The sequence below is a fragment of the Oxyura jamaicensis genome, chromosome 8 (assembly GCF_011077185.1).
Source record: "Oxyura jamaicensis isolate SHBP4307 breed ruddy duck chromosome 8, BPBGC_Ojam_1.0, whole genome shotgun sequence".
Taxonomy (NCBI): domain Eukaryota; kingdom Metazoa; phylum Chordata; class Aves; order Anseriformes; family Anatidae; genus Oxyura; species Oxyura jamaicensis.
In genome coordinates this window covers 7,383,554-7,404,588 of record NC_048900.1, presented here as the reverse complement: position 1 = coordinate 7,404,588, position 21,035 = coordinate 7,383,554, and the positions used below count along the sequence as shown (strand labels likewise).

The 21,035-nt window shown below is 35.3% G+C and overlaps 1 protein-coding gene and 1 long non-coding RNA gene across 5 annotated transcripts in view; one reads left to right on the top strand and one right to left on the bottom strand.

Moving 5' to 3' along the window:
• The window catches only part of LOC118170616, a 233,999-nt gene that overhangs the window by 135,947 nt on the left and 77,017 nt on the right, over nt 1-21,035 (top strand). The gene's annotated exons all lie outside the window — the stretch shown is intronic.
• KCNT2 (potassium sodium-activated channel subfamily T member 2) overlaps nt 16,998-21,035 on the bottom strand; it is a 139,961-nt gene continuing 135,923 nt past the window's right edge. For all 4 annotated transcript variants that reach the window (XM_035332986.1, XM_035332988.1, XM_035332989.1 and 1 more), the window contains one exon: nt 16,998-20,122. In XM_035332986.1, coding sequence (XP_035188877.1) covers nt 20,011-20,122 — 112 coding nt within the window. In that variant the 3' untranslated portion in view covers nt 16,998-20,010. The remainder of the gene's footprint in view (nt 20,123-21,035) is intronic.

Genomic DNA, 21,035 nt, shown 5'->3' with positions numbered 1-21,035 from the left:
ACTAAGAGACTAGGGAGATCGCACCAAAACAGACAGAGGAAGGGATTCTCCCACATGCACAGGCAAAGTAAATAATCAACCCATAAAAATTGTATATTTCCTTCATCAATGTTTTATAGAGTCGAAAACCTCCAATCGATTCTAGTTTTTGTCATATATAATATACAGAATACTTTCTTAACATTACTTGCATAAGGTTTTGTTTACATCTATCCTAACCATAAAGAATAAGCATGTTTATATTAAAAGGTTGTCTTAAGTTTTTCAAAGGTCTTGGCCCCTGTTTTAGAATGACCTGCTTATCCTTCATCTTAGCATACACATTGTTTCAAAGCTAGATTTTCTCTCCCTTTCCTTCTGTCACAGTGTGTTGTATTTCAGATAGAAATGCAAAGCTTTCTGTTTGTGCTTCCTTATTTTTAAGATGACTTGATCATTTCAGGCTAGCAGAGTGATTACTTTTTTTTTTCTCTCAAAAACTTATGACAACTGGTAAAGTCTGTCTACAGTATTAATGAATTTTGCTTTCCATTGCTTTTGTTACTGAGTGTAGCTTCTTTTTACTACCACATGTATGCTACTTCTATCTTTATGAAAAAAATAACCATGATAGTTCAAAACGATGTTTTATTTGTATATGATAGACTTGCAGTAATATTCTGAAGTGTGAAACCTGATTCTAAATCCAAGTAAAAATGGTATGAGAGCTCAAGGTATGGTAGCAAATAAAAGAACATTAGAACTCAGTGGAAAAAAAAGTGAATGCCTAAATGCTTCTTTCTATACCTGCCTTGAGGAGGTGATTCACATCGTTATATGCTGAAACAGAAATCAGGAGAAATTTAGAGAGTATAACTGAAGTAAACAAACAATCCAAAAGGTAATAGCTTATCACCCATTTGTAGTACTAACTTTAGATGGTTATAAATGTTATTTCTTTCCTAATTCAGATATATACATCAAATATATTATAATATTTTTCATAAATCCAGCTCAATTCTCTTGACATGAATTCCAGTCCAGTCAAGAGGATTTCACAATGCAGATTTCACAATATGTTTCAAAACATATTTCCATTTCAAATACAATTGCTTAAAGAAAAAGGATATCTTACCCTTCATTTCAAAATCCAGTCTCAGAGGTGATCAAAGATAGGGAAAATATCTCATTACTTTAGGTACGCTGTACTGTGTACATTGACTTGACAACGATGTAGTGTATCTACAATGGTGTCCTTAATGACTGGAAAACTACACTTTGCTTTAGAAAATTTAGATTCCCAACTCAGCAACACTGTCCATAGGAAGTAAAGCTTAATATACATCAAAAGCAATTATTAAACAACTTTAATGCCATCAGCTCAGTCATCATATGATACTGTTTAATACAGAAAACGCACAAATATTTTTGGCAGAGTTTATGTATAATTTTTTTATGAACTGATTGGCTTTCTTCATAAATGCTCTACCAAGCACCAAAAAAAAAAAAAAAAAAAAAAAAAAGCAAGTTTTAAAATATTTCATTCTACCAAAATGGGTATTTAAGACACTACATGATACATTCATTATAAATCATTTCAGAATTTATCTTTCAACAAGGCTCGAGGGGTGGCAATTGCTAGCATAAAAGTGATGTTTGTTTAGGTGTTAGACTGAAATGAAACCTGTAATCTTTTCCTCTAGAGGAACATAGCAAATTTTTTTAAATTTTATTTCAGCAGAGTATTTTAGCACTGGTCTTAGGGAATAATTGACTGTCATGAATGCAAATTCAGATGGTAGAAACCAATTTTCCAGTAGAGCATGAACTGGAATCACCAGTAAGTTTTACGGTGACTGATAACACATGCATATTATGACTACTTTGTAACAGGAGATGGATATTTGCTGGTGATAACGGGAAAATATTCATACCCCATTACAAGTCCTCCTGTTCTTACTAGTGGTATTAGACTACCATCTAGAGGCACAGCTAAGATTAAGCTATTATAAAGGAATATCTATTAGACCAACAGAAATGTTACTAATTTTACGTTGAACTACATTTACACATACTCCCCCACTTCAACTGCCAGGACATTTCAGCAAAGCTTTTCCATACAAGTGAAAATGTTTGTTATTCTGTGCAACCTGAACATTAGTACACATCAGACTGGGATCTCTGTCTATACTTGACAGTTATGCTTATCATTCATGCAATCCACTATGATTGTCTGGGGTTTCAAAAAAAAAAAAAAAAAAAATTAAACTATTTGACTTAAAAATTATCAAAAATAAACCTTAGAGGTTTTTCATTGAAAAAACCTTAGAGGTTTATCATTGATAAAGATTGCTGTTTTTAATTACCTTTTAAGTAAAAAAAATGACTTTTGGGGGCCTATATTAGCTGAAAGTTGCTAAGGCCTGGCAGCACAGCTGCCTGAATTACCTTTGACAATGTGCTGAATATCTTCTAAAGGAATTCTTTTTGACTGTCAGGATTGAGAGCAAATCCCTGGGGATCAAGCAAAAAGTTAAAGGGGTTGACAGGAAGGGCATAGATAGATATTCTTACTCAGGAAAGTAAACATACTTTTTTAAAAATGTACCCTGCTTTTCCTTATGTTCATCTGTTTGCATTTTCTCTTTATTTTCAAACTGAAAGATGAACATAGTGTGTTTGAAACAATTATGTCAAAAAAAAAATCCCCTTGTATCTGGTTTTTGGTCTGGTCTTTAATAGTAAGCATTAAGTAGGTAACTGTGCTGGTATTTCTTAGGACTGTCTTAAATGAGGCTTTCCTCTGAGTGGAATTCACAGTCTAACTTCTTAGGCAGGATATAATTCTTTATACAGGCCAATTTTTCTTGGCAGGATATAATTCTTTATACAGGCCAATTTTTCTTAACAACCACTAAATGAAGGTGATCTTTCTCCCACATTCAAGGGCACTTAACTGTAAAGGTTTAAAAAACATCTGCAACATGCAGCTCTGGGCTGTAAAACGTTCCCTGGAGCAGGTAGCTTCTGTCTCACAATCAAGGGAGTCTCAGTGTTCCAGTGATCAACATCACTTTGGTCTCTTTGAAATACAGTGTAGCTTTATGTAGTAGAAGTATTTTGCTAAATACAATAGCGTTTGGACAGCGTAGAGGGAGGTTAGGTGAAGTTCAGGCATACACAGCTGAAACTGAAAGTTTTCTTCTGAAATTCGATCTCTCCCCCAGCGCACCTGAAAATCTGCAGGTGTCTGTTTTCACTGGGGAGGTTTCTCATGAGCTCTACATAGTGCCTATGGACAAGCTCACAGTGGTCATTGTCTGGGAAAGGCTGTCAACTTCTGTCCATCTCACCTCTGAATTCACTTCTAAAGCAGAGTATTCAAATTTGCTTTGTCTTTTGAAGTTCTGATGAGCATGCAAAGCTCGTGTCTGATGCATAAGTGTTGAATTACAAAAATGTGGCAGTAACCATAGAAAATGAAGGTAGCACTGTATCTGGTATAGGAGAGAGCTGATTCAGTGCCTTTCCCAGCTGGAAGGGATTCCAGGTTACCATTCGTGTGTTTTGACTCCATGAGGCAAACCCATGTAGGAAAGACCATGAGACCCACACAGTTCCATTGGGGAAGAAATGTTCCTGATCCTGTGATGAAAAAGTCCTTTGAGTTATAGCCAGTGACTGTGTAACAGAAATGCACAGAACTCTCCATATGCATGTCTCCCTGTGGCTACAGCCCAAGGAGCTCCTGTTCTAATGAATATTTAAGCTTTAGCAATGTCTGAATCAAATGATAAACGTTCATAACTAGCCAAGAGAAAATGGAACACTTCAATGTTCTGTAGATTTTACACAAATCCAGATAAGGTAATAGGAGATGCTAATGCTGAAAAATAGTTGTTTATGAACTGCCCACATATTAACACCCATAATTAAATTTGTTATTTTTTGTTGTATTTGATCTTAGTAACTCATTACTGTCAGAACTTTTAATTATTAAAATATAAATTAACTAAAACGTCTCTAATATAAAGTGCTCTTCCATTTTATTCTAATTGCAATAAAACCCCAGCCATGCACTGGGTTTTTGTTTGATTAGTTAAGTGGAAGTGAAAAAATCCATCTCATTTTCTTTTCCTTTCCTATTTTTTTTAATAGGAAGGAAGTTACTTGCAGAATGCAATATGGTCTTTTCATTGGACATATATTGAAATTTTTAGTTCATGAAACAAATGTATATATTGAGGAATTTGTAGTTAGAAAAATGAAGCTTTATAAGCAACTTGAATCTTAGATTTTCTGTGAGTGTATAGAGTATAAAATAGCTGTCTAATACATAAAGGGGGCATCTTAGCATGAAGGATCAATGGAGCAAATATGTTCTACAAATGTCTTCCAGTAGGTTACTGTTAGAATCAACCACTGTAAAATGTAATCTCTGATGATTCCAGATTTTCAGTTGAATTCATCAGAATACCATTCCCCTATCATCTTGCCTTCTTGTTATACACCAGTAAAATCGGTAGATTGCAGTGCCTCAGTTTTGCTGATGTTAAAATGGTACCTTTAAATTTATAAACAAAACTGAATAGAAAGCCATTTATGAAATGCAGTTTTTAAAGAAAATTCTAATGCCAGTTCCACGTAGGCCAATATGTTTTTTTTTTAGTGCTCAAACTATTAGGAGTTGTGTTCGGTACCTTCTGTTTAGACAATCTGTTGAAGATTTAGCCACCTGATGAAAACCTAACCATGGGAAAAGTTTTAGGTCAAGCTAAGAAATGAGACAAAACCTAGTATGCCCTACCCTCAGCTTGATCCTAAGATTGTCTGTTTGCTAGCTGCCTGAACCTAGAAAAATATGAAATGTTGCTTAGTTTGAGGTAGTGTCATTTTCACCATGATCACAAGATGGCATCATTACAAAACCCTTTACATCAAGTAAACTAGAAAAACAGGTTTTTGAAAATAATTTTGCAGTTGCTTAGATATTTAAGAGTGTTTATAGTTTTAATATAAGCAGCTCTGTTTCCTTTAAATTATTTCTTGAAATTATGTACTTAAGTAGATCTTTAAAGTGTAAAGTATACTCTGTGATATAGTATACAATAAGAAATAGTTATTTTGGCCTGCTCTTTTTGTAGTCACAATGACTGACATAGTGATTATACAGGTTTTTTAAAACAAACTCAGAAGTGGGCCTAACTGACTATACTGGAAGCCACAACACTTCTCTAGTCTGTGTAAATGCATTGCAAGATTATTGAAGATATTTTTTGCTTTGTCAGAAATAAGGGCAAAAGATGTTGGCATGCTGTTTTTTGTTGTTGTTGTTTGTTTGTGGGTTTTTGTTTTTTTTTTGGATAAACAGACAACTATATAATGACAGCAGAGTTCTCATTGGTGAGTGGGGCAAAATCCCTGCATTACGAAATATTGTGCAGATGAAACTACCATAAATGGGATTATAAAAATGTCAAGAAAACCAGGCACAGGGACTACCTAATGGTGCTTTCTTACAAAAATTGAATTATATATTGACCAGATCTTCACAAAGAACTTGGAATAATGTACTAAAATAATGAGGCTGTGACTTAATATGGTAAAGTGGAAGTTACCTGAGATTATGAGAAATAAAGGTAGCATATTGGCTGCGCTGCACAGCTGTGCAAAAGGGTACACAGCAGGTTATAAACTATACCTGTTATTGCAGTAACAGAGATGTGGATCAAAAATCTAACAATTAACAAAAAAAGACAGATCTTTCTGAGGTATATGAACTGGGAAAAAGCATGGAGGATAAATGAAGTAATCTTTCTATTCTACTTCCCTAGTGCTAGTTTTAACCTGAAGTAATGAGTTTGTTTTGTCCTTTTAGGGAGATGTCAGTCCCTTCAAGAGATCTGATGAGAAGGAGAATGGTCAGAAGTCTAGAATACACATCAGAACTGGGGATATAAGTGAAGCCTGAGAAGGGAGAAGGTAAAAGTTGTCAAATGCTCTTCACAGAGAAAACCAGTATCTGTTTTTAATAATTTAAGGAGTTATGAATTTAAAGTGTAGCATGGGTTGTATCAGTTTGGATTAGGGAAATAAGTAGAGGAATGAGGCATTAAATAGTTGCTATGAAAGGTTGTAGGTTCTAAATTGTTGGAGTAGTTAAATACAGGTTAGACAAGCAGATAATTCTCAGAAATGGCTTGGTTAAAATTAATCCTGTTTGGGGGCAACTTGTGGTCTTGAAGTAATGTTGAGGTTTCTCTTTGTTCAGTTTTCTGTGTGTGCACATCTCTACATATATAATGCAACTCACTCAGATTCCAAATGGGCCTTAAAACTTGACATTGCAACTTCCTGAGGCAGGAAATTGGAGAGGGAGGTGCCGACCTCTGCTCCCTGGGAACTGATAGAACACGAGGGAATGGCACAAAGCAGCACTAGGGGAGGTTCAGACTGGACATTAGGAAAAATGTCTGTATCATGAGGGTGGTCAGACACTGGAATGGGCTTCCTCTAGCTGGCTGGTTGATGCCTGAGGCCTGTCAGTGCTCAAGAGGCATTTGGATAGCACGCTCAATGACGTGATTTAACTTCTGGCTAGCCTGGAAGTGCTCAGGCAGTTGGACTGGATGATCTTTCAAGATCTTAGGTCTAGTTGCTTGATGTAACATAAGAAGAACAGTTTTAATAGGTGTAGAAAGTTTAACCTAGTAGTCTTTGTTCAATTAGACAGTTTTGCTGGACTAAAGAAAAACTCATAGCTCAACACATGAAGTGTGTTCCCTTTCTGTCCCATGACAAATTTTTACATGTAATACTTGAACTTCACTTGCATAAAAGCAGTGAACTGCCCTGTTTATGGGATTAAGTATTCATCATCCACACTTCCATATGTATTGTAAGAAAAATTAAGATAACAGCTAACTAGAGATGATCAAATTTTAAGATACCTGCTACTGTTAAACACTCCTTTAAAACTATGTTTAAATCCGTAGAGCACTTTTATAAAGAAAAAAAGAATCTGTAATTCTTCTTTTCTGTCACATATTTGTTTTTTTTAAAAAAGCTTCACAAATGTTCCAGTAAAAGTAAATATATATTGTTTCTATTCCAAAGTAGTGATAAGATTAACTCAGTCTAGGTATAATTTAAATCATAAAAGTACATACCTGAAGATTTTACAGAATATTTGAAAAAAATACCTCATATGGCTTTGAATCCATTCCATATGTTCATTAAGTACTATTCAGTGTTATTAATGTACTTTTCCAGTCTTTTTTCTAAAGTACTTAATGCACTTCACAGTTTATTAATCCATTTGTTATTCAAATCGCTGTAATCACTGTAAGAGACTGCAGTTTAAAGATAATACCAAGTCATTTACATAAAATGTAAACTTATTCCAAACTTGGAATAACTGAATGTAGATCTTTCCAACAATATATAATGAACATAGACAATTCCAACAATAGAAAATAGTTGGAATGTGTTGAGACCTAAGATATAGTACATTCTTCCTTCCCACTTCTTTCTCACCACCAATTAAACTCAAGCCTCAGCAGTTGGCATCTAGATGACGGTATGTGGAAAGGATGGTAGAACTGCAGGTTCTCTGGAAGGTTAAATATTGTTGGCTAAGGGGAAGAGAACTTGCTTTCTTGCATCAAGAAAGCCTTCTTCCCCCTGTAACTCAAGACTAACCAGTTGAGTTTGCTTCAGGACTGCAATATCCCTGCATCCACTTAGAGCAAATTTCACTGAGATCCCCAGAGAAATCCTCCAAATATTGTGGTACCTAACTGTGAAATGAAATACAGCTTTCAAAAAAAGAGAGGTGAAATAGCTATAGATTCATCTCACTAGCTCCATAGTCATCCCTGGAATTTCATCACCACCAGAAGGTTGGGATCAGGACTTTTCACAATTTAGTCTTCACAGAAGACTAGACTGAGGAAAATGATAAGGTGGAGCACTGAATGTGGCACTCTCCACAGAGGCTGCATGTGTGGGTACATTTCCTGCTCTTCTATCATTTTCCAGAACTTCCTTTTATGTGTTCAGTGAATTCAGCCAAATGTCAGTTTGACTAAATTGAAACAAAGTAGTCAAAAGATACTGTGATATGTTTACCAATTTTAAATGCAATTAGCTATCTCATGATTTCTGCCAACCTTTAATTTGCATCTGAAAACATAAGTACAATTTTTTCTAAAGTTCACTTTGAAATTTGTCATTTGTGTGATCACCATGAAAGTACTGGACTTCAAAACTCGTTACTTCAAGATGTGAAAATATCAAAAAACTGATAGAATATGTGGGGGTTGCTTGTATGTTTGTTTTTGCCTTATTTTGAAATTCTTTCAAAAACCTGAGATGAGATAGGGTGGACAAGAAGCTGGTGAGGTAGATTTTCACTCATGACTTCTCACGTGTTTGTTTTTTTTTTTTGTTTTTTTGTTTTTTTCCTGAAGCAAATGTTGACATAAGAAGAAACCACAATAAAAAGTACCATATACATCTTTTCTTTTTCTTCCTCCTTTTCTACTTTTCTCTACTCATATTCATCTTACTTTTTGTCATTTTAATAAGGCCTAGTTCTGGATTCTTTGAACATATCTGAAATTAGGTTAAATTCTGAATGCAGTTAAGTGTGTGTATACGTGTGCGCATGAATAAATGGTGTGTCACTGCGGTAACTTTAATATAGGTAGTTCTATTAACTCAAGTTTGCTATGCTTAGAAAAATAATCCTCATGGATTCCAATTCTTTTTGGTTTAATAGTTTGGGTAATTCTTGTGGGTAAGAAATTTCTTTAAAATATGTTTCATTTCTTCTTTTCTGAGAAAAATAGAAAACAAGGTGTGTAACTTGAGAGTTTTTTGCCATTTTAAAAGTCATAAGATAAATTGTAATTATTTTTTCATTATTGTTTTCTGTTCTGCAATATGAATGTCTGCTGCCAACTAAATAATTTTATCAAACTTGAAACAGTGAATATTTTAGCTGCCTATTAGAAATGTTTTCTTAGAAGCTACTGTTCTTTCTACAGTGGAACCAGAATTTTATCTAATTGTGCTATTAAAACCTACTGAAGTCAAAAGAGACTTTGACGTTTTAGCTTAATCAAGAAAATCACAATGCAGAAGTACACTCAGAACACTGGAAATTATCTTTTGCTCTCTGCCTGCATTGACATTTTATTTGGCCTAGACAGTCACTTTCAACTCTGTATTGAACTTTTAGATGGCCAAAGGTACCTGCTCTGTGATTTATCACAATCCACAGCTCCAAGGCTATGTACACATAATCAATGATCATCTTTCATTAGATTTGAATTCATTCAATTGCACATTAACATTTTGAAAAGTTTACATGAATTTAGGCTTTCTCCTGTTTTTATAACCCAGAAGGCAGGTAGCAATTGGAACAGCAATTACTATCTTTGCTATCAATGTATGGGTTTTTGCATGTTTTAATAAATGTATGCATTTGAAATAAATATGTACTTTACAATCTGTCGTAACTCTTAGGTGTTCACTATCTTGCTACTAGTATTGAAAGCAACCATACTGAAAGATTGGCAGGTTATTTTGCATTTACATACATATTAAATGAATGATTATAATATTCTATTGAAGTAATTCCCTTATTTTACATATATATTCCAATATTTAAATAAAACAATTCAAATTAAAATATCTGAATAATAAGGTCTGCTATACATGAGAAAATTATTTATTATTACTGTATTTATTGTATTTAGATTTATTTCTTTCAGTAATCATCATACTGCATTTCTCTTGCTCAGGAAAAAAAGCCTCAAAATGAAATAATGAAGTTTTAAAGAAAATTTTTTTACTTCTATGAAATTTTTTAAATAATTTATTCTAAAATGAAATTATGGGATATGTTTAATACAAAAAAAAAGAATTCTGAAGAAACAGAAGCCTGCAGATTGCTTCCATCTTCCTTCATCGAGCGATACAATTACAAACTAACTTCCCTTCTGATAAAATATCTGTCCAATTAAAAGAACAACTTTTTGTGCACACTTTTACAGCTGCTATCGTGATTTACTATAGGAGATCCTTCTCCTATCCTTGGCAGGGCACCAAGAGAAATGTTCTCCTGATTGCTTCCAAGTCTTTTTTAGCAATAAGTCTGATTTTTCTAATTTCTGAATTCTGATCACCTTACTATTCTAACAAAAATCAAAGGTCAATACATAAATAAATAAAACAATTCTTATTGAATGAAAATAGAGAACTACCAGCTGAAAATTAGACTGTTGGAATTAAAATATATATATATTTCCATTTCAGCACAGTCATTTAAATTTATTATTAAAGAAAAAGATAAAACACCTTTCTTGATACTGCTAATAGCAACTACTGCTGATGAAACTCAACACAGAAGGTCCATCAGGAAAACTTGGTCACATGAATCTGTAGTTCCACGAGTTAAGGTTGTTTGGTTGTTTATGCTGAGAGTTGACAGTCAGGGTCCAAATAAGGCCCTACTGAGAGAAAGCAAGCAATATCTTGATATTATTCAATAGGACAAGCTGAAATCTTACCACAACTTAAAATTTTGAGGGGTACTAATTGGGTTGCATCTTATTGCGGGGGCAAAAGCTTTGTTATGAGGACAGATAGTGATGTTTTTTTAACACAATATATCTAATAGAAAAGCTCCTCGGGCCTCTTTCAGCTTCTCCACAAAATTCTTTCACAGGGTGTTTTAGAATTGGGCAGAAGCCTATTAAGAATAAGGCAAATAAATGATACATATCAGAAGAATACTTGGGTGATGAATACCTTCCGTTTTGATCAGAAAATATCTTTTTCTGGAGACCTTTGAAAATTGTCAGTGGTTTTGTAATGATGAAGTATATACACTTAGAAGATGTCTACCTGGGATCCATCTCAATGCACAGGGAATACATATACCCAGTCCACCTAGTGTTTCATTGTTTAATATATACAAAGTCCCATTTTCTCCTTGTCTGTACAATAACATAATTATAGATCTTATTATATTCAGACAGATGAGCAGAAATTCTGTTGGGAAACACTGCAAAAGAGGAAACATATCTGTCAGGTAAAAGGGTAAGACCCATAGTGGGCAGTCTTTCATTGTCAGTGGACAAAGCAGCAGATGTGTTTATTCCTTTTCAAAATGCAAACAGTGAAGCAGATTTTCTCTGTCAAAACAGCTGGCTAAATACCACTTGGTATGTTAATTTGGTTTGGATGAGATTGAATAAGCCCGTTGTTTTAAATTATAGAAAAAGATCATATGAACTTGTTACACTGAAGAAAGAACAGTAAAGATGCAATGAAACAGATTTTCATTAACAGGTAATAATAAATTAATACATCGTTACTCAGATGTAATTAGTCTAAATATCCTTTCATATTGCTCAGATTGCTTTCTAATGTGATTGAAGAAGGAAGCACGCAGGGTATCCTATGCTAGTGAATATGTCATTAGAAATATGGATGGAAACTGCTTCCTTTTCAGAAAATCTTATATGAGGATTTGCCCAAACTGTGTGTGTACAGTTGCTGTTACTCTCAGTAGTCAAATACACAGAGGATACCTCACGAAAGATATCCATTCAGGTGTTATTATGGAGATATAATAAACTAGATGGAAACTAAATGATGATAGAGTAATTTGACAGCAAGTTATTAAATTCCATTTTAGGATATTCAACCTTGTAGAAAGTACCCTGATAGCTAAGGGAAAAATAACATGATGCTTAATAACCTTGCAGGCTAAAAGTTTAAATAAAAATATCTATGTAAGTAAATTACTTTCCAAATTTCTACCTGATTAAGAATGTAAATTATCTGCTAGTCAGACTGTTTCCTTTCATGGTTATTTCCTCTTGGTTAGAAGGTTATTTCTATGTGTTGTCCACTGTGTCCAAGGATTTGAACAATTTAAAGAAAGTCCAGAGGAGAAAAATACACATTATCAGGAGTCTTGACCAAAATGACCAACAATGAATACCTGAAGAAATTACAGTTTTTTTCTTTACTCCATCTTCTAATTTAATGTTATGTTACACTAATATACCAGCAATAGCTTGACTGATCTGCCCGGTCATGGAGGTAAGGATGAGATTCTGCTTATCATCCCCACACGTGATGATTCTGTGAGTATTAATCTTTGTCCAAAGAAATAATGTTAGTGTCACCAAAGACTTTAAATGCCAAAGAAGATTATATTCAGAAAAGTAGACAGAAGGTTAAATACAGAAATACAAGAACTGTCTGTAGGAATTGCTTTATATATATTTTGTCAAGTGCGGGGCTTTTTACTTCATGAGGCTTTTTACTTGTGTTACTCAGACAGAACACAAACTCAGAGGAAAATCACTTTGTATAATACAGGAGTTTTAAATTACTATTTTAAGGTAGCTCAGGTTGTGTTTTTACTAACTCTTATTGCTTGATTTTCAATGAGAGAAAAAAAAATGCATGTTAGGAACATTGTCATTGATTTCCGCAGGAAATGACAGAGTCATAAAAAACTCCTGCTAAAAACTCGGTAATTGCAATATTAGACAGGTTTAGTCACCAAATTTCATGTAATACATGTTCAATGAGAAAACACTTTACAAAATTTCCTTGGATTAAGAATTTTTCACTCTGTATTCAGTTTTTAAAAGTTATTTTTGGCACATTTTCAAATATAAAATTTACTTAAAAAAACAATACAGTTGAAATGAGGAAAAGAAAGGATTGTTACATGACAAAGTAATAAATGAAGAAACCTATTTATTGATGGATTTTAGTACAAGGCAAAAAATGTGTTGCTATAATACAATGCCCAGCAAATATATCATACAGATCCAAGAAAAAGTAAAAAATAATGAACTCTTCAAACTCTCTTACAAAAAGCTAAATGTTTGTACAACTTTATTCACATCAGCACATATATCAGGAAAAGTCTTTTCCACTCTCTGTGTTCTGTAATACTAATTTCTGTACCATAGAAGAATTGATCCCTCTGAAAATGAATTTAAAGTTATAATCCATGAACAACTCCTGTATGTTACCAGGCTGAGGCACAAGCCCTGTGAGAAAAGGCTGATAGAGTGGGGCTTTTCAACCTAGAGAAGAGGTGGCTTTAGGGGCACCTAACAGTAGCCCCCAGTAACTATGGGGAGGCTATTGAGACGGTGAACCCAGGTTCTGCACAGTGGTGTACGGTGGGAGGATGAGAGAGGAAGGGCGTGCACTAAAATAAGAGAGGCTCAGATGATATACAGAACAAATTTCTTCCATTGAGTACAGGCAAGCAGTAGAGCTGGCTGCTCAGGGAGGCTGTGCAGTCTCCACCGCTGGAGGGTTTCAGGACAAAGCCCTGAGCAACCTGATCTGAGCTCACACCTGGCCCTGCTTTCAGCAGGAGGATGGGGCTTCAGACTTACTGAGGTTCCTTCCAAGTAGCATGATCCTGTGATCCTATGACTGTATGACATGATATATGATTGTAGGAACTTATCTAAAGCATGCTGAAATTCTGATTGCAATAGCATTTGGGTGAGAACCAAGACACACTCCAGTAATAATAATTCTTACTGAGAAAGGGCTTGATTCAGGATGCTGTACTAGAGCTGACAAAACTTGCTGATGCAAATTTTCTAATCAAGTCCTAAAAAAAGTGCTTATTTGGTGAAGTTAACTGAGTATGTCAAATTGATAATGTGTATTATGACTATGCAATTAGAATACTGTGGGCTCTAACAGATAGGGATATGGATCTGGCACCAGAAACAGAACAAGCTGTGAAATACTGCTTGCTTTCTGTAACATGGTTTTCCTAAGCTATTTTTAAGCATTTTTATCTGTATTCTGAACAATAGACTCCTAAAAAAAAAAAAAAAAAAAAAAAAAAAAAGTGGGTTTTTTTTTTTTTTTATTTATGTTTTAAAAAAAATTTTTTTTAATTTTTTTTTTTTTTTTTTTTAAGAAAAACAAAAAAAAAAAAAAAAAAAAAAAAAAAAAAAGTGAGTGAGATTTGATTCTACATTAGTCATGGTACAAAAGCATTTTAAATTCATGTTTTTAGTGTTGTACTGGAGGGAAATCTTTAAATTTCATTTTGCAGATGAAACAGATATGCCCTTTGTGTGACATGGTGCAGTTCTTTAAGATTGGTTGTAGATGCAGGTGGGTCTTTTAATCGGGGTGATTACAAGCAAGCTGTGGTTTGTAGAGAAGTTTCTAAATGTTATGGGGGAGTGCAGGGGTTTGCTGGAGGTGCGTAAACTTATGGGAGTGGGAGAGAGGTAATGACAATTTGAGCCCCTGTGGCAGGAACTTTGCAAGGGTCAAGGCTGTGTGGTGGAATTCTTTAGGCATGAGTGGGGACTCTTTCAAAATGCTAATTGAAAGGCTTAGGAGGCCTTCTGAGAGAGTATTCTGGTGCCAGGAAATGGGATAGTCTCTTACCTCTTTTAGTCCATGGGCTGGAACTTGCAAGCTCCTCTTTGCCTATAGAAGAGGCTCCAGTGTATTGGAGTGGTGCTTGCTGAGATTGGGCTCAGGTCAACTTGTTGCAGGTTGGGCTGGGGGCTTGTTCAGCCCCTCTGGCTCCACTGGAATTGCTGGCCTGGAAACAGTTCTGGGGGAGGCTTTACTCCCTATGGGAGAGGTTTGAGCAGCATAGTTCTCCTTTGAAACCATCTCTTTACAAGATGGTCTTAATTATTTCAGAAGCATTCTTACTGATGTGACTACAATGATATTGGCAAAATAATTTTTCTGCAACAGATTCCTGCAGTCAGGTAAAACTAATCTCAGGAAAAGTAAACAGAAGATAATCTAATTCTGATACTGGCTGGTAAAAATGTAGTATGTTTTGCATCCATAAGTAACTTAAAATTATCTTTGGAAAAGATCATTAATAACTAGATTTTGTGATTGCCTTTATAATTGGTAGCATTTTGATTATTATTCTGCTTAGAAATGAGAGAACTGTAAATGTTTAGGTTACATTTTATCTGACATAGAACAACCACTTGTGTAGTTTAGTGTATAGAAATAGTCTATTCCAGTATTTCCTATTCAGTGCAGTTCCTTATGGATGTATTAACAAAAAGCATAGACGAAAAATTGCTAGTGCAATTCAATTTAAAATGTAATCTTTTGCCTCAGATATTATATTGATTTACACTTGTAATCAGGATTGTTTTCTAAACAATTGCATAGGATTTTAAGATGCCCAGAGAGAACTCATCATTTTAGCTGTTCTTAAGCTGAAATGCATTCCAAATGCATTCCTTTTCCTTCTAGATGTACTAATAAATTACTTGAAGAGGTTAGCCTGAAAACTGAAGTTGCTAAATGCAGAGCAGTATTTCATAAGCCGCAAACACAGCAGGACCATAGTAAAATTGTAGCAAGTGTCAAGTATGCAGAATCTCAAAGCCCTGTGGATTATTTGAAGTCTTTGTTGACTGCTTCCTCTTAATTAGAATGCTTATAGTTAGTTTATCATGAATGAATAGTCTTCAACTGTATTGAACTCTTTATTTAATGTGAATTTATCATTTCTTAAAAGTTTTTAAAAATTTTTTTAATTGCCCCTATAATAATGTGATGGAGGCTGCACAGATGGCAATAATGAAATTATACTAGGGGTGGGAAGTAGGAGATTACATAAAATACTCAAGTCTTGTTGCTCATAAATGTTCAGAAAGTCCAAATCTGTAATAAGAGGGCTGGTAAATGAAGTGTTTTTGTATGCTTCTAGCTATGATTTGTACCTCTATCTAGTCTTTTTCTTTCTTGTTGAAGTTGATAATAAGGAAGTTCTGCATGGTGATTTAAGGAATTTTCTGCAGAAACAAGCCCTGTTACAAACAAAGTAATCAACATCTCCTGTGCCTCCCCTCTGCCTTAAAAAAAAAAAAAAAAAAAAAAAAAAAAAAAAAGCTGCACAGGCCAGATAATCTGCACAGAAAAAAATCAGGTAGTTTATTAGTGGAACACCTAGCACCTGAGATGAAGTGGATGGATAGATAAGAGTTTACCTCCATAGCTTGTCAGAGGATCAGTTTGGAAGCAGTAACAAATGCTCTGGATTTGGCAAGTCTTTTGTTTTAGAATATTGACCCTTTCCCTTGGAGGAAAGGGTGGACTGTTAATTGGGCAAGCTTTAAGTAACTTGTGAGCATTGTTCAAACTGCTTCTGTGAAAATTCTCTTGGGTTATCAGTGGTGTCTTACCCATGGGTACACCATAAGGTTTTCTTCTAACAGGCTAATGCCTTGCAATTGGTTCAGCTGCCATTTATTTGCTGGTTATGCAGAAGACCCATCTGGTGTCATGTGGTTCCTGAGGTCTCAAAACATGATTCTATTTAAAAGCTTCTGCACTTCCTCACATCTTTCTGTTCTCCCTTTAATGGAACAATCTTGAGCTAGTTCATTCAGAAATTTTAAAAATTAAAAAGGGCAAAAAAGCACAGACTACATGTGTATATATTTCTGTAAGATGTCTTTAGCAGATGCATGTAGCTTACAGACAAATACCTATGCATTGTAGTTTATTATCCAGAATTGTCTTGGTGACTGATTTTAAATCACTATTCAGGCTAGTTTGAATACAGCATTGTAGTCACTTCCAGTACCACATGTGATCACATGCTGAAAGATTCCCCTATGCCACAGAACAGACCAGTGTCTTGAATGAATTTGACAGTCCTCCTCTTCTGATTCTTTAATCATAGAAATCTGCCTTCTTGGTAGGGGAACTTCCTCAGGAGCTGGCCCCAGCTGGATCAAAAGACAGAGATGATTCCATAACTGACCAATTTGTTCCCTAAGGCTAGTATTACCTTCCCTGGCAGAGATTATAACTGAATACATGCTGATTCTACTTAACATGAGGTTTTTGAGGAGTCAGGTTGAGAAGATAGGCATGACTTATGCTAGGCGGTTTCCTGTGTGCTTGGGCTATTTTCCTGTTGTGAATCTCCCCACCTTCTGTTTAGCTTGGTCTAGAAGCATTTAAAAGATGGTCATAGTTCTATTCTACTTTCATTTTAGGTGTCTGGTAGGAAGTAAAAACATTTTCAAATCTCAGTGCTTATTAATATAAAGACTGGATTCAACTATTTTTGCTTCTTGGGAGAGTGACAAGATCTACTTCCTATGTGCTGTCTCTAGCTGACACCTGAAGCTCTCCTAATTTTGTATAAATGGCTGGCTCAGACTAGAGTTAGTTTTCTGCCTCTTCTACATTCATGGTCTCTGGACACCTAACTGGAATGCGTTACTTCTGGCTCCAATTAATAACGAGACTGTCTCCAGGCCCTCTTATATGAAGCCTCATCCTGTGTGTGGTTGGAGAATAGCCCTGAAGACAAGTAGTGGGGATGGAGTGGGGGGATGCCTGACATGAGACCCATATAAAAACTTTAGTGGAATGTAGCTTAATGGCAACTCTGAATTATTTGAATTTCAATGATTCCACATGCAGCCACTGTGGAAAAAACACAGGTTCCTTAGTATTGCTGCTTTGGGGCTCTGCTTAACTAACCCTTGACACATTTAGGACTTTATATGTATTAAAACAATTATTCTTATGAAGTTTGGTTTTGCTGAAATGGTGCTTACTTAAACGGGCAATAGTTGGCTCTGATACACATTTAGATAACTTACTACCTTTCTCGCTAGCATTGTGAGATATAGGTATGTCCTAGATGTAAGCAGGATTCCTGTCATTGTTAATGGTCTATATCAATCTTCAGAAATGTAAGTGTAGGTAGCATCTATGAATAATTTATTTGGATGCTACATAGGCAAACTAGTATAAATACTGAAGCATAAGCGATATGCATTCTTGATTAAAGCATCTATCTAGAAACCAACAGTCTATCCAATAAGTAATTAAAATTGTCGCTAAGGAAAGTTGTTTCAGAAAGTTGTTTCAATGGCTCAGTTGCATTCTAGGAAAGTCCCTTCATTGGCACTGAATTTCCCTTCTAAGTAGAGAAAAATGAAGTGCTAAAGATATTCTGCGTGCCTTGCTGTCCCCAGACAGAACAGAGAGCTTGCAAACATGCCTACTGATGTAGGAGGCAGCAACTGTAGCATTGAGAGTTAACTTCTAATAGGTGAGACCAACTGAAAAATGAACTTACATACTTTGTTCTAACTGATTTGTCAAAATGAATTACATATGCCCCTTGATCCTTATACTAGATATGTATAGAACCTATAGTTGTACTGATTTTCGGTAGTGAATAACAGTTGTACTAATTTTCAGTAGTGAAATTTCCTCTTAGAACTAGAACTCTTGTGCTAGTGTTCTGACAACTTCAGTCTACTCTAAAGCCTCTGTTTTTTTGTAAGTCACTAATCTTAAAGCCATATGGAACTGTTAAGTTTCAGTAGTATTAAGAGGAAGAGAAGAAATAATATTTTTTGTCATTCCTAATATGAATGTGATTTGATTTCAGCATTCTTACAATGCTAATAAGCGTAATTGCAACATTCTTACAATGCTTATAAGCATAATATCATCCATGAGTTTTTCTTTGGGCAACTTGGCATTTTATTTTTCAGAACAAAATCTGCCATGTAGTTGGTTTTCTGAGTAATACAGAACATAATGTATTTTTTGAGTGGATTATTTTTGTACATGTAAGACATCACGGAAATTCAAAGAATAATCTGTCTCTTCACTGTAGTCTGCACGTCAAATTTCTTGCACAGTTCTGCATGGATTATTGTAGCAGTAGAGTTTTTACCTTAAGGATGCTCTTTCCCCTTTGTGATTGATGGCAAAGCAAGCATGTGATTTTGGAAGATCGTACACAGTCATGTTTCCTCTGTAGAAGATTTGAGCAAAAATTCTGGGGTTCTTGTATGTGTAGACTGAAGATTCTGTAGCAGCTTCAGGTGTTTCATACACTATTAGATGCTTTCTTGTGTATTTACTGCCAAAACTGAGCCTTCAAATCCATGGTGCTTTTCATGTAATGCAGTATTCCACTTGTTTTATGGAATGGGTAATAAGTTTCTCTCATTTTCAACATGATACATAATTTCATATAAAATTTATCATATTTGGGTAACCTGACTGGGCATATGCATACTTTGGACAGTTGCAGTTCTGTCATCATCATGGAGACAGGAAGGCTCTGTGATATGAATTGTTTCCTAGAGCGATGTTCTCTCTTCTGTATTATCTACTAAGGCTTCTCTTTGACAGCTCACTGAGGTTAAAAGGGTTGTTTTTCACCTGAGCTACCATTGTTTGCAGTTTCACATACAGTACCTTTCCAGGTTTTGCAGATAGGGGGGCTGTTTCTGTATGGTTTCTGTATCCCTAATAAAGAAGTCCCGATTCAGTTGCTCTACAAAATGCTACCTTTTGAAATGCCTGTGTGAGATGATGGGGAATTGCTTCCAGGTGGGCTCCTCTGGGCTAATTTTTCAGTGAATGTGCCCCAGATCTGAACCTCTATGAGTGTGACTAAGCTGTGTCATTCTGTAAGCCCACAGAACATACACTGAAGTCCCAGAGGCAATGGGACCAAGCTAGGCTTTTCTAATATACGTAGGTGTCAAGCTAAGCTTGAATATTATCTCAAAGGCTGGATTCTTGATGCATACAGCCTCATTGGCACCTTTAGGTATTAAGATATTTTCCGCTACAAATTATGCATCATCTGTCTATGGGCATCAGATAATCTTTGAGGAGGTACATCAGGAGCTTAGTCACTGGCATGCTCTCACCTTGATAAATATGCATAGAAGCTTCTAAGTGAAACATATGTTGGAATCTATCACTTCTTTCATCATATCTTTATATTGGAACAGGCCATAAGCCTGACAATCACTAAAATTAGAATTTCTAGAGATCATGTTTCTAAAGTTGGTGACTTACCCACTGTCAATTTGATTCCAAAATCTGAATAAAATGTACCACTCAGTTTTCAAAATGGTTGGTGGAAACTGTGTTTGTATAAAAGTGTCTTTTAATTTTGTGATGAATTACATATCAAAGTTGTGTTTCCTCCCTGGTATCTTGTCCCACTGTATTGCAGAAGCTGTCTTTTCGGCTGGGTGCTGTATTTGGAACATAAGCCAAGGGATCAGGTCGGATCAAGTATCTATAAAAAGAAATCACAACTCTTATTAAAAGCCTTGGTACAAGCAAGGATAAATAAACATAGGCTGTTGTAATGTTGAAAAGATTTGAGGAAGAATTAGATAGGCCTAGTTACTGTTGGGTAACTTGGAAATTTTGGCAATTCCACTTATGTTGTATAATAGTAAAGCCTTTTGCACCATCTGCCTAGGCATCATATATGTGTACTGGGTACAGCTAAACCTTCATTTTGACTGAGAGACACTTTGATCTTTTAGATACATCATCTCTGTTCCTTGACATCCACTGTGGTCCTGGAACACACATTTGCCAGTAACTCTGTATTTCTTAATGCATCTCTTTTTACTCATCATGCCTTGAAGAAGGGGCAAGCAGTTCACAGAGTTACTCTGAAAAGAATGTTGTAAGGAATCGAGATTAGTCGTGTATAGTTAAAAGAACTGAACAGCACAATGTTGATAATCTTGATGTAGTCTGACAGGCTCAGGATGGACCCTTTAGTTTTGAGAAAGGACTTCTAGTAGATCTAACAGCTGCAAGTACTGCTTTGGAGAGTACTGCAAATACTCGTTTCTAAATGCTGAGAAACTTTCCTCATATGCTAACTCACAGTTGTATATTATCTAATACGCCTATAATAAATCACAAACAAAATAGGATCATAGCAAATGTGAAGGATTTCAGTTGTAGTATAGGAATTCAGACAATGAACGTTGAATCTATAGCCCTTTAAGGGCTTTTGTTTTTATCATAGAGCTGCACAGAAATAAATGGCTTAGATGGGATTAACTCACATTGGCCTGAAAGTGCAGCTAACAAGTGCAACAAAAGAGTAATGTGCAGGAGAAAGTCTGGAAAATGTATTGAGAAATAGATGAAAAAAAATTGTGGGAAGACCAGCCTTCCAGACTGTC